Source organism: Pararge aegeria, chromosome 9, assembly GCF_905163445.1.
Source record: "Pararge aegeria chromosome 9, ilParAegt1.1, whole genome shotgun sequence".
Classification (NCBI taxonomy): domain Eukaryota; kingdom Metazoa; phylum Arthropoda; class Insecta; order Lepidoptera; family Nymphalidae; genus Pararge; species Pararge aegeria.
In genome coordinates, this window is record NC_053188.1 from 19,350,375 (window position 1) to 19,364,563 (window position 14,189).

General features: G+C 39.0%; 1 protein-coding gene across 2 annotated transcripts; it reads left to right on the top strand.

Annotated features, from left to right (window-relative positions):
• Nucleotides 1-820: 820 nt before the first annotated feature.
• Nucleotides 821-13,670, top strand: LOC120626254 (zinc finger protein 1). 2 transcript variants are annotated; one of them, XM_039893679.1, is made up of 4 exons: nucleotides 821-1,226; nucleotides 9,179-9,366; nucleotides 10,355-12,407; nucleotides 12,656-13,670. In XM_039893679.1, exons 1-4 carry the CDS (start codon nucleotides 1,097-1,099, stop codon nucleotides 12,847-12,849), a joined length of 2,565 nt encoding a protein of 854 aa, XP_039749613.1. In that variant the 5' UTR covers nucleotides 821-1,096; the 3' UTR covers nucleotides 12,850-13,670. The 2 variants fall into 2 exon arrangements, with proteins under 2 accessions (XP_039749613.1, XP_039749614.1); XM_039893680.1 differs by having other exon boundaries at nucleotides 9,179-9,348.
• The last annotated feature ends 519 nt before the right edge of the window (nucleotides 13,671-14,189 follow it).

Here is a 14,189-nt window from a genome sequence, read left to right on the forward strand (position 1 = left end):
ATTTGACCAGTGAGTACTTGGTCCATGAACGTTTAACAAATTCCATGCCAAAGTGGAACATGACTTTATGATTTTACTTTTCTTAGTTTAATTGTGAGTTGTGACCCAGTGGGAGAGCTCAACCTCGGCCTTCGTCCTTTCGCCACCCCAAACGTTCCGGTACCCTGAGTCCGTGTAGCCGAGTCCTCCTTCGAACCGTCCGGCATCGAATGCATAGCTGCACTGCAAATCATGATTACCATCAGGTATGGTCAATGTCGAACTGATACAATTATCTGAGGCGAGAACGAACCGACCAGCCAGGCTCGCGATCATTCATACGGATTTGAGTAGGAGCCGGAGTTCTAGGGGCACCGGTAGTGCACGGGACACGGGCCGGCTCCGCTCAGCGGGCTCACTAATTAAGTATAGGTGGGGGTTGCTCGCTGCGGTGCGGGGTCGGGCAGCGGGCAGGGCGGGGCGAGAGGCGGGCCGGCTTCATTCCGCCGCGCGCCGCGCCGCGAGCCACACGTGTGAGCGCAGGCCATGGTCGCGAGAACCGATGAGATGTTCGGCTGCTATGGTGACAGCTACTCCTACCGCCTGTGGAGCCTGGCCAACGTCTGGGGCGCTTGTCGATGTGAGTTGGGACTATAGGAGCGACACCTCGGCGTCACAGTGCTCGGAACGTCCAACGCTAAAAGTTCAAGTTTAGTTAGTGCGTCGCGGTACACTCGCATAACAAATAATTAACACCCGTGTGAGTAGGGCCTGTAACTGCGATACGACATTACAGTGGTTACAGAAGAATAAAGATAAAAACCGTCAAAGTTCAAATCGGTTCGTTGAAAACACGCCTAATAAATTATAAAAAGTCGTTTTATCAAGTTATCAGGGTGGATGCAACGTATAAAAGTTCAAGTGCGTCAAAAATACCCCTACACCCTCACCAGCTGTTGCAGTACCAATACTGACACAGTGGTTGCAGAAAGTTCAAGTTAGTGCGTCTTAAACATACCGGAGTCAGCCACTCTGCCAAAGCGCGAATACTCTGTCTTGTGGTTGCGACCTAGACACGGCTCCGTCGTTGTAGCTCAGTGTGTGAAGTTGTGGCTCAATGAAAGTGCATAGCCAGCTTATGGGAGTCGGCGGCTGGTACGACTGCCTGGCGGCCGATTGGCTCGCCGACATGAGGAGTAAGCAGGTGCCAACGTCCACCACGTCGGCCAGGCGGCTGGCGGCCTTAAGTAAGCTTTCTTTTACTTTTGTTTTCATTTGCATATTTGTTTTTATCCTATATCAAGTATTGTTATAATTATTATTTCTGATCCTCCACTTTGAATTGTTTACTTTACTTTACCCTCTACAAGTAACTAGAATCAAAATTGTTACTTCAGCCAAACCAAGTATTGAATAGACTTTTCTTTTTTTTCGTTTTTTAACAAAGTCTAACTAATTTTTAAATAAAAATTCGCCTAAAAATTGCTTAACAGTTTTAAGATAATATCATTAATTTAGTTTTGGCCGAAATGTAAGCATTTAAATATATTGAAATTTGTGAAAAGTACGGGAAACGCAATTAAAATTGCATAGACAGCTTATAAGAAAGTGTTTATGTCGTATAAAAATGTATGTAAAAAACAAGTCATCCCGTAAAACGTATTCGATTGAACTGAAACAGGTGAAGACGAACACCTCTAGCACATTAAAAATAAAATTGTACGCACGTCTTCATTAGAAATAACCTTGGTGTTAGTCCCCCTCGATCCCTCGGGATATAATTCATCCACTTGAGAATCGGGAACAGGTATACACAGACTTGAAAGAAAGTTTCGTTTGTCGAGGGGAGCCTCAACGTCTTAAATCGTAAATGATTATGTTGTTTTAATTCATTTGCTTTTACTTACTTTATTTTTTCTTTTAACTTTATTTTCACTTTATTCTTCTTTGAACGCCGCCTGTCTGGAGTGGGTAATAATATAGGGTAAAGTGTTGTTAGTGAGACAAAAAATGGAACTGTTATTTGAGATTAAGCTAAAAAGCTAATCTATGGGTTAGATATGTATCCTACCTGGTATTAAAAAATAATTTTAAAATTTTAATTACTTTGCATAAATAAGTGCAGAAAAGAACGGCTTTCAAATGATATTCGCGCGATTTTATTAATAGGTATGCGGATGTATTTGGCCTTTAATCTGGACTCGTGTGAACATTTTCAAAACAGAATAAAATAATTGCTCGAAAAATTATTTTATTCTGTTTTTAGTTTCAAGCGCATCTTATAATTAATAACAATGTTAAGTTTTAATTAATTTCACGGCCTGTGTTATGTTTGTTCGTCTTACACACAGCTTTTTAACAACACCCTCTGAGTAAATCGGTATAATAGGGCCGTTCACTGTACTTGGCTGATTGCGTGTGTAACGTTGCATATAAGAAAAGTTCGCGGAAAGCGTATGAATAAATTTGTAAACTTGGAGTTGTTTTAACCAACTGTCTTCGATATTTGCTGAAATTGTTGATTAAATATATAAATAATTATAATTATATAAATTATAACTATATATTGAACTTATTACAATTTTTAAAAATTAGTAGGTACGTACCTTGAATACTACCAAATAAACTAAGAACGATAACTTTTCTCGATTTACTTACAGATAAAGAATGCGTGTAAACATCAACTTATTATGGGTATTACATTTATTTGAACTCTACTTTATTATAACTAACTGGTTTGAAATAAGGAAGATTCATAATGTATACTACTAGAAGATAGACACACATAAAGAATAATTAATTACGACTAAACTATCTAAATCATGTAATCATAAATATCTATCGAGGTAGGTATCTACACATTCATGCAGGACAAAAACTTTACAAAGCAAGTGTACCTAGGTACGTGTAGGATATTGGAACAGAATAAAAAGAAAGCTTATCTGACAACGATTTGTAACAATAACATCAATCAGTAATATAAATTTGGTATGAAACCACGTGGTTGGTATCTTTTAGGTACCACGATCTATAATAAGCAACTAATTAATATTTGTTTGCGATAGGTAGGTACCTAACTACCACCTATTAATTTATTTGTTAAAGATTAACTCATGTTAAACAAAACCGAACTAGGTAATGTTGTTTATATTTCGTATTTACTAACTCTACATTTTGTAGAGTCTTCACATCTGTGGATACAGCGATAGCTAATGAGTTAACTTTAATTCATACTCTAATTATGATATCATCTCGGTGGAAAATCGATCCTGAGCTTGTAAAAACATTCAATTACAAAACCTTTTAGGAAATTTTAGGTTGTTGGTCCTATTTATTAAATATCTTCACCTGTAAAATAATGTCGTAAGTTGAAAATAAATAAACAAAAATAAAATGTTGGTTAGTATCATCCACTGATTGATCTCAGAAATAGAATATTTTGTTCCGAGCGATTGATGGAGTGCGGTCTCCAGGTTCATATTGGCTAATAAAAAAATTTGTCCGTTAAACGGTTTGTCATTCATTTTATTTTTACAAATGATATATAATTATTAATTGTCTGTATATCGATTTGAATGAAGAGGATCTTTAACATAATGGTTGCCTACGAAACTACCACTTGGCGTTTTATCTGTATGGAAACTAGAAATAGTAAAATTTTTAACTACTTATTTCTTATTTCAATAAAATAAAAGAACACCTGCAGGATAGCTTACATTGTTACTTTGAACACTTTTTTTATGTGGAAGATGATTTTCGTACAATTAAAAAAATTAGATCTTCATTCTAATAAAAATCTTTAAAGATATGAGGAATAAAGACAAAACTCGGCAGTGAAAGATAGACGATTACTCACAATAGTTTACACCGTACAACACCAAATACACAACACCAAATATACAACACCGCCTTGCAATTAATCGTTAATAATTAAATTTATTTGATGAATCACTGGATGAACCGGCGTTTTGTTATTTAATTAAATTAACGTATTCAAGTAAGACCACATACTTTTAACTGTTACTTATTAAGTGAGTTAGTTAATCATATTGAATAAGATAATTGTTACCTAACAATAAATGATATTTTTAATCTTACTGTGATCACAAGCTATGGAATTTTATCCAAATAAACGTTATTATTGTAAATGTGTCATAGGTAGGTGAAAGCCGAAGCGTGTAGTTTACAGGAGCTATTGGCGCCACTTCACTAATCACTTATTTGCACACAACATTAGGAGCCTCATTAAAGTCTACAAACTCCTCAATCACTTGGGAAATACTTGCCTACCTACTGATTAGCAAAAGCTTTCCACATTTTACATAAATATTATCTCTAAATAGGTAAATCCCTAAAATTATGTGGAAAATTTTAATTAGAAATAATCATTTAAAAATCCACGACACGCTTTCAAACATATTGAAGAAACCAAAATGTTTTAAGATATTAAGAAACCTGCTCTGAGGGGAAGCCTATGTTATTTAAAAATCCGGATCATATTTGGCACAGTAACCTTTTAACACAGAAAAAGAATGATACATACAACTGTAATACGCCTTTATGGTCTAGGGCCATAAAACTGTGTTAATATAAAAGGCATCAGGATTTAAAATAAGATTCTTAAAGTTCTTAAATTACTTTCTATGTCTAAATAAAAAAGACAAAGAACAAATTTGAGAAATGTTCAGTTTGATTTTCAGTAGTCGCGTTTTAGATGGTCTCACTTCTAGGACATGATTGTCAAATACACACACTTGAACAGTAGGTTGCTACTTGCCACTTACCTACCACGATTCCTGCACGTATCTACAACGGGCGATGATTGGTTAGCGGCCACACCTGTCACGGTGCGGGGGGAAGAGTCATCAACAAAAACCTTGAGGCCCACTTCATGATGGCGTCTGAATGTATCGTACACGCATAACAATTGATTTATTTGTTTGCTAGAACCTAGAAAATAAGTATCATTAACTTATAATGTCTATCTGTCTGCAGCTAAATTCATATTATGGATATTTAAAGCTAATTATGAAAATATATAATAGAAAAAACCAGCAAGAAACTGCCGGTTTTTTCTTTCTTGCAAGAACCAGCGTTTCAAACGAGTGTAAATATTACAAATACACAAATTTGACGTTTAAAAAATTACTATCAAGTTATTTAAAATAGATGAATGTTGTAGAGATATAATTTGCAAAAAAAAGGTACGAAAACTAATATATTCAAAGAAACGTCAATGTACCTACACAGTTACACGATGTATTTATTGTTATTTTTGATATGTGCTTAAGGATTTAGGACATTGAAATTTCATGTAAAATAACAATGAAAATTATTAAATATTATGTAAAATAGCCAGATTTAAACATCAACCTCCATAGATATCATATGGTCTCTACATACTACTAGCGCCATCTGTTATCGAGTAGCGGAACTTAATTCGCATCTTTTTCTCCGCGTTATTACATTTGTCGGCAGCAGTAGTTAGGCTATTATCACAAGTTAGTGATGATGACCGACGGCTTAACTTGTTCTCTGAGGCACGGGGGTGACCACCGCCAGTTTATAAGCCTGGTGGGCTGGTAAAGGACGGGATTCGTAGTTGAACACTTCGACATGTTGACAGCCAACAAGCTATGAATGAAGGAATTGTACATAAAACTAAAGCGGGTGCAGAAAAACACACACATTTTGAAGGTTTTTCTTTCTGATATTATAACTCACATTGATTGGCAGCGTTGCAAACCCGTAAAAGCCTTCCGTGGTCGTGGGAAATCTCGCATAAAATTTATGAACTCTCTGTTGTAAAATGTGTGGCGCCAAGATACAAGCAGACATTCGGACAAAAAAAATACAGTTTTAGCTTCAGCGGCAGCAGGTTAGAAAGTTGGGTACACCTATGAAGCCTTCTCTTTCGAGGGATGGCAGCACAGGAAGTAGTAGGTCCATACCTACTGACTTTTCTGTGACGCCACTGGTTCGTCACATGACATGACGTTTGATCGCCGCCAGGGCGCTCAGTACGCCACGGGTACTAATTAATGCGAGTAGGTAGGTAGTAACGCCATAGCGCGTTGTTTTTCTCTTTATTATATTTGATTTACGAGTCGCGGCGCGCCTCGCGGCCGTTTCAAAACGATATTCCGCGGCAACGCGACCATTACCAAAATAACCGACTCCTAATTGAATTATTGTTGTTTCGTGAGCGTTATCGCTTAACAAGTAAGCTCTTGTCAGCGGCACTTGGTCGTGTATCATCATCTTCAACGCTTGAGAACATTATGGAGAATTCTCAGGAGTGCAGGTTTCCACTCGATGTTTTCCTTCACCGTTAAAATAAATACACACATACACACATCACCATCTAGCACAAAGTAAGCAAAGCTTGTGTATAGGTACTAAGATGACGGATGAATATTTTTTATGAATAATACTAAATACTTATAATATACAGATATATGCAGAGACTTATAATATACTTAAATACTTATAATATACAGATAAACACCCAGACACTGAAAACCACACAAACATTTTACATGTTTCATAAGTCACGAGACTACCTCCCGGGCGTAATGGTTTTGAGCAGGAGGTCCCGGGTTCGATTTCCGGGACAATTTGGGAATTTATAATTTCTGAATTTTCTCTGGTCTGGCCTGGTGGGAGTCTTTGGCCGTAGCTAGTTACCACCTTAACGACAAAGACGTGCCGCTATGCGAATTAGTATATGACTGACACACTCCCTAAAAGGTTAGCCCGCTACCATCTTAGACCACCAGGTGTGATTGCAGTGAAGGGCTAACTTGTAGTGGAATAAAAAAAATAACAAAAAACATTGGGGACGAAGCGGTGAAGACATCGGAATCCAATAATAAGATAGAATATTAAATGTAAGCTTGGTAAATAAACGCTTAAATTTGTTTATGATAATATTTTTATTTCAAATTTCATAGGCTCTATCAAATTTATATTCTAAATCTCTTATTTATTTAGGCCTTTTAGAGGCACCTATGAAGCGAATATTTGTTTTCATTATGGTGAAGTGTAATGGCGGTAACTACGAGCCGGATATTTTGCTGTTATGCCCTTCTCCAATAGTAAATTAATGAATGATTCATTAGCTATGAAGTTAGAGCAACCAACACCCAAGCTTTACATTCCTTATGTTAACCTTTATTGCTGGGAATTCAGGTGCACATAGAACATGTTAAACCGTTGTTGTCCTATCACTAACATGCGATAATTATTTTTAAAGTCCGCCAACCCGCGTTCGAGCAGCGTGGTAATAGAATGCCCTAATCCTGCTCTCCTATGAGAAAGGAAACCGATGATAATCTTGAAATTTAGGATTTCTCTGTAGTACTTACGTTTAATAACCACTAAGAAATGATTGAGATACATTTTTGAGACGTAATTCAGTAACTTTGGTTATTTATTATATATATATATATATATAATGCAGTGCGGTGATAGCGCAGTGGGTAGGAGCTCGACATCACTTTCGGGGGGCTGAGTTCGAATCCCAGCACGCACCTCTAACTTTTCCAAGTTATGTGCGTTTTAATTATTTAAAGATATCTCTCGGTTCGACGGTGTAGAAAATCGTGAGGAAACCTGCATGCCTGAGAGTTCTACATAATGTTCTCAAAGGTATGTAGAGTCCACCAATCCACTATGGGCAAGCGTGTTGGACTAAGGCCTTAACTTCTTCTCTTTGTGGGAGGAGACCCGTGCCAATTGCAAATTGAGATTTAACTATTCCATCGCTGAAGTAGGAACAAAACACACATTTAAACAAAAAAAAGTTAAAATCGGTTCAGTAATTTCGATTTTCACCCTGGGCATAATATTTTATATACCCTAACAGTACCTAACGACGATTAATGGGGCTGTCGGAGTCATGATTGCGCTATCATCACGTAGCGCTTCAGTATTATCGTTTGATCCATGTCGTATCGTGTCACATGGCGATACTCATAATGTATTGAATTTAAAAAAAAGTGTAATATTGTAACGTGTAAGCACAGTTAATGTCCCGACGGGCGCGGGTTTGCTTTTATTTTTAACACGTTTTATTGACGCTTACCGCGCACCTGGACCAAGGGGTTATTTGTGTATTTATATTACAGTGGATTTGTATCAAATCCGCTTGATTTACGGTGCTAGGCGCTTAATGAAACCTCATACTAAAACTTTTTGCTTGTTAAACCCAATAGCACGACCATTTTGACCCGGGAATCTAACCCGTAGCGAAACATTCAAACTATTAGACCAGTGTGGTCCATGCGTGAAAGTATACCTCATCATCATCATCAGCCGTTGTGCGTCCACTGCTGGACATAGGCCTCTTTCAAGCAGCGCCAACTTTTCCTATTTTGGGCTTTCCTCATCTAGTCGATGCCTGCCACTTTTCGGAGGTCGTCGCTCCATCTAGTTGGGCGTCCGACACTCCGTTTACCGACACGCAGTCTCCACTCGAGGACCATTCGACTCCAACGTCCATCGGTCCTCCGACAAACGTGACCAGCCCACTGGCACTCTTTGTGCTAACGCTGTAGGTATTTTCAAAATTCAAATTCAAATTCAAAATGACAATCCTCACAAATACTATAAATGCGCATGTGTGTTTGTTTATTGATCCTTACGCGCGAACTAAGCAACAAATCAACTTAATTTTTGGTACAGAGTTACTCGTATTTAGTTGAACGGACCGAGGGATACGTGCGCGAGTAATATAAATAATTTTGTCTTCTGTAAACAGATTAAACCAACGTTTTTTCGTATTTTACTAAAATAACCTTAAAAACGATTGAATCGACTTCCAAAGCCACTACACTACACTACACTATTAGTGCGTGAACCATTTTAAAGTTATTCGGGATAAGAAAAACGGAACGGAGTGCCAAATGCGATTTTTTTTACCTACATTTACTTATTCGATCGTGAATGTTAACTTAGATTTATGTGATATCGAAGGAGCGCCACCTATTTATCATACTGGTAAACCGTGATGTCACTAGATGTCGCTCATTCGATACCGTATTAATCGCAGTTAATCACGAGAAAAGCAAACACTTGGCACTCTGGTCGTTTGACTTCAGAATATTTGGAGGGACCGCGTTTCTTCGCTTGGCAGTGGAGTAGTGGCTTTCGGGGTCGGTTACCCGAGGCGTGTACTGATGCGTCGCTTCGCCCGCAGTCCGGCCGCTGGGCGGAGGCGCGGACAGCAAGCCGCCGGAGGAGGAGGAGGAGCGCTCCGGCTCCCCGCTCGGGCCGGGCGGGCCGCACACGTGCAGCCACTGCCGCGGCACCTACCCCACGCGCGAGCAGCTCGAGCGGCACGAGACCCTGCACGCGCCCAGCACTCAGGTGGATAGCGTCAAATATGTCAGTGCCATTCTATATACCCGCCGCCCCGCGCCCCGCGCCTCAGGCCACGGGCGCAAGGGCGCGAACGCTGACACAACTCACCAACGACGGCGTCTACGGTGTTCGCGAACCCAGCGTCTAAAACCTAGAATGGGTAACAAGTCGACCTTCGTGAAGATTTTCTTGCTCGCAATCGATAAGTTTCGCATATCAAACTCCATATCGTCAAAGTACAATGGACCTAATGTCACTTATTTTAGACTTGTAAATCCTCCACTTCTAATATTTGTTTTAAAAACGAGCTTGCTAGCTCGTTTTTAAAAATTTGAGCTTTTCTAATATTGTTGTTCTAATATTTCCATACTCGAAATATACTTTTGGATTGCAAGCAAAAAATCTTATACTAAGGCTACTCTTCTAATGGTGGTGATTTTAACGCTTACACATGAGTGTTACAGGACCAAGGAATGCTACTGGATCGCGAACACAGTAGATGCCCAGTTTAAGTGCCCCCAAAATTTTGATTTTGATTGAATGATATTTCAGTGCAGGGTTACAGGGCGCATGATAGTCACTGGGTTCAGCCGGTTAAATCAAAGAAGATGTTTAAACCCTAGCAATGCCTACTGACTCCTGAGTATGACGATTAATGATGCAAGTCGATATCGAACAGATCGTCTTGCTCCTTGAATAATGCTCATTTAAGTAATTGGTGGGATATTTATGGTAAGCATACCTACAATGCAGCGAGTCGATATAATACATATGGCTTCGCTGCTACGCATTTTTAAAATTGGCATTCGTTCAATTTATGCACAACTCACTTCTGATTTTGATACTTACTTCATAAACTTTACGCGGCTAAACTATCATTCTATCAAAATCTCATGGTGCAAGAGGGCCTGAGTGGTCTTAACTGATTACTTTTAAAAATGTGAAGTTGAAATGTCCGACAATAGCTCACACATTTCATAATTTCTAACCGATCTTCTCTCTTTGTCCACAGTCTTGCAAAATATGTCCGAAAAGCTTCGACAACGTTTACCGCCTGCAGCGGCATATGATAAGTCACATCGACTGCGCATCAATACGGAAGTATAAGTGCAACGACTGCGAAAAAGCGTTTAAGTTTAAGCATCACCTCAAAGAACATAATCGAATACACAGCGGCGAGAAACCCTTCGAGTGCGCTAATTGTGGAAAGAAATTTTCTCACTCCGGCTCGTATTCCTCGCATATGACCTCTAAGAAGTGTCTTGTTATGAACCTCAAGATGGGAAGGATAAAGCCCAATAACCCCGCTTTAAATCCAGATAGAAACTCTTCACGCAAACGAACGAATGCTTTGGTTGCGTCACAACTTAATAACAACATAGCCCCAAACAATTCCTCATTTTTACCGATACTGCCAAAATACAATGAAGCAGCAGCTGCATTTTTTGCATCAATGTCAGCCCAAGAAAACAACTTCCACCGTCCACCTGTGGGGCAACCGGGAATGCATCCTTTCTACATGCCACCGGGCATGCCCATGAGTCCAGCCAGTGGTATAGCGCCTTACACCTTTCCGGCTTCGTTGAGCCAATTGTTTGAGCAGCTAGCCTCACAACAATACCCGCAGAGAAAGATTGAATCTCCAAGCCCAAAACATATGAGTCCACTTGGTCCAAACCCCGAAGATTTAATAGAAGAAGTAACAGAAGAAGACGATAAAAGATCCGAAGGCAGCGCTGAGCTAGTAATGGATATTGAGGAAGATGATAATATATCCATTAAGAAGGAACAAGAAGACCGAGACAGTGAACAAATATTACGGTCTCAAGCTTTCGAGTCCGTTCCAGCCAATGATAATGGTACTAGAGTTGATCAATCAGGCTTCAACACAATTTTAAAATCCGTTAATGCATCGGTAACAAAACACTTTTTTACAGCTAATATGGAAAGCTTGTCTCCAATGTCGGGTAATATTTGCCCTAGTGTAGAGTCTCCTTCTGCGCCGCATTTAACAGTGAAACAGGAACCTGAAGATCCCTATCTCTGCGTAAAGTGTAATGTTTCATTCAATAGTCATAATGACCTTATTGAACATGAAAAATTATGCGGAAATATGTTCAGAAAACACGAAGGGTTAGCGGCTCAAGTGGCTGAAACAGTAGCACTTAACAGATTAGAAGCCGAAATGCGGGCGTCAATACAGAGTGGAGTGAGTGCAAGTGAAGATGAAGACTATGGAAAGGATGACCTCGAAGACAAAGTTTCCTTGCACGATAGCGATAGAAAAATAAGAGTTCGCACGGCGCTAAGCGAAGAGCAACAAACAGTGCTGAAAGAACACTACGCTGTAAATCCTCGCCCAAACAGGGAAGAGTTTAAAAAGATAGCTCAAAGAATTGGCCTGGACAACAGGGTTGTCCAAGTGTGGTTCCAAAATAATAGGGCCAGAGTGCGAAGAATGACGCAAGTGGTCGCAATGCCCGACCAGCCGTTAGATTTATCTACAAAAAAATCGAGCGCGTCCATTACGTCTAGTCCGGCGCCTTCGCCACCCTGCAGCATTTCTGTTACACATTCCGATTCCGAAGAAGCCGTTAATTTAAGTCAGAAGTCTTCACGGAGTACGACGCCACACCGACCCCACTACTTAAACACGTACCCACATTCCAATTGTTCTTCCTCATCGTTTATCGACTTTCGGTTGTCACCTTCACCGGGAGAAAACATAAATGGACAAAAAAGGCTAATGTCGCAAAAGATGCCAGTGAATCCTTTGATGCCCATGGACAAGCTGCTCCAGTACAATGATTTGACGAACGGACGATCACCGATTCTCAACATGCACATGCCAGAGAACAGGCATGAATCCAGTCCAGCTTACGATCGGCCGAATTGGAGCGACGGTCTACATTCACAAAACGACTTCGATGACGATGGACCAGTACTTAAAAAAAGCAAATTAAAGAGCGATTATAAGGAGGGAGAGGGGCAGTTTGTGTGCGACCAATGCGACAAAACATTCGTCAAACAGAGCTCTCTCGCGAGGCATAAATATGAACACTCAGGTTAGTTGTTTAGTATACAATCCTAAAATTATTTGTATATTTCTTGGTAAAATTGATCTTTAGAACATAAAAACAAGCACAGACCAGGACTTAGCATAGGCCATTGTTATAGTTGGTTAATTGTATAACCACCTCGCTGAAAACGTAAAACTTTTTAGAACGTCACTCAACGGGTAACTCTTATTCATGACATTTTTCTATTTGAGACAACGTTATATCTAAAACTAAAGTAATTTCTCCTCTTATAGGTCTACGGCCCTACAAGTGCGCGGAATGTGATAAAGCCTTCAAACACAAGCACCACCTCACAGAGCACAAACGCCTACACACGGGGGAGAAGCCCTACCAGTGCTGCAAATGCCTCAAGAAGTTCTCGCACTCTGGCTCCTACAGCCAACACATGAACCACAGGTTCGCCATTTGCAAGCCCTATAGAGACTAATGCCTAATACTAATAATCCAACCGTAAAATATGTTAGCTGAATGTTAAAATCTTTGAAATTCTTCTATTTTCAACTATTGTTCGGAATTCAGACATTGAAAGAGTTTGAAAATGGTATCAGGTCACATTAGCGATATGTCGCTCAACGAACATTTTGTATAAATAGTTTAAAAACAATGAATATATAAGCAAACCATTTTAAATATAGAGCTGGTGACTTACAAGTGGAAACTTATAATAAAAACATTACGCTTGAAGATGTCATATCGTCAGCACAAAACATAACCAGTCTTCTAAATCTACGACTCACATACTCTAGTTATCGATTCAATATACATTGGTACAACATGAAGAAAATTTAAAAAGCTTATACCAGATAAAAGATATAGAGTCACCGGACAAGTTGACAAAAAGAACAAAAAGTTATGTACAATCCAATCGCTAATGTGGCCTACATTCACCGATTTAAGGATGTAAACTTTGACGTCTCGTTTTGACCTAAACATATTGTAAAAAAGACAGAATATTATGAATGTACAATATACATTGTTAAGCAGAGAGGAATTCAGAAACTCTTCAGCAAGTCTTAATTGTACTGCAAATACTATCCGTTATTATATACCTACTCGTAACGTTAGAAGAGTTGCTCCTATTTTAGAAATAATATAAAAACTTACAATAGACGAAAGTTTGAAAAGTGGAAGTATTTAAAGTACCTTCTGTTATGAAATGAGAAATCTTCGGGACTCTGCTAGTTATATTATAAGGCTGTTACTTAGTAATAACTAGATTACTTATGCCCGTTTTCACTAATCATAGGAATCGCCTAAATAGAATGCCTAATGATTTAGGCGAGGTCTATAAAAAAACGTGGGCGATAAAAGTAGATGTATGCCTAGGCATCTCCTTAGATTAGGCGTTATTTAGGTAGGTCCTGCTTTGTTCGTCTTTAGTGAAAATGGGCATTAATCTGTTTGTCTTTCAACTATGCTGTATGCTTTCAGTAGGCAACATCTAACTCAAAGATAAAAAGATTTTAAATTAGGTATATTTTCTTAAAACTTTAACTATCAGAGTGGTATAAGGGCCAGTTCTTAAGCAAACAAATGTCACATATGGAAAGCCAAGTGTCATAATTTACTAATAACATTCTCAGACAGACGTAGAAAACGTAAACGCAGAAGTTACACCACTTTTACGTGTGTTGTATATAGATTATTTAATAAACGGGTCGATGCTCATTGATTACAATAATTTTTCTTCTATAGCTCATATTTTACCCGACGTCGCGACGCCAAACGAAATTAAAAGATTAATTGATATTAGGATATTTTATTTGT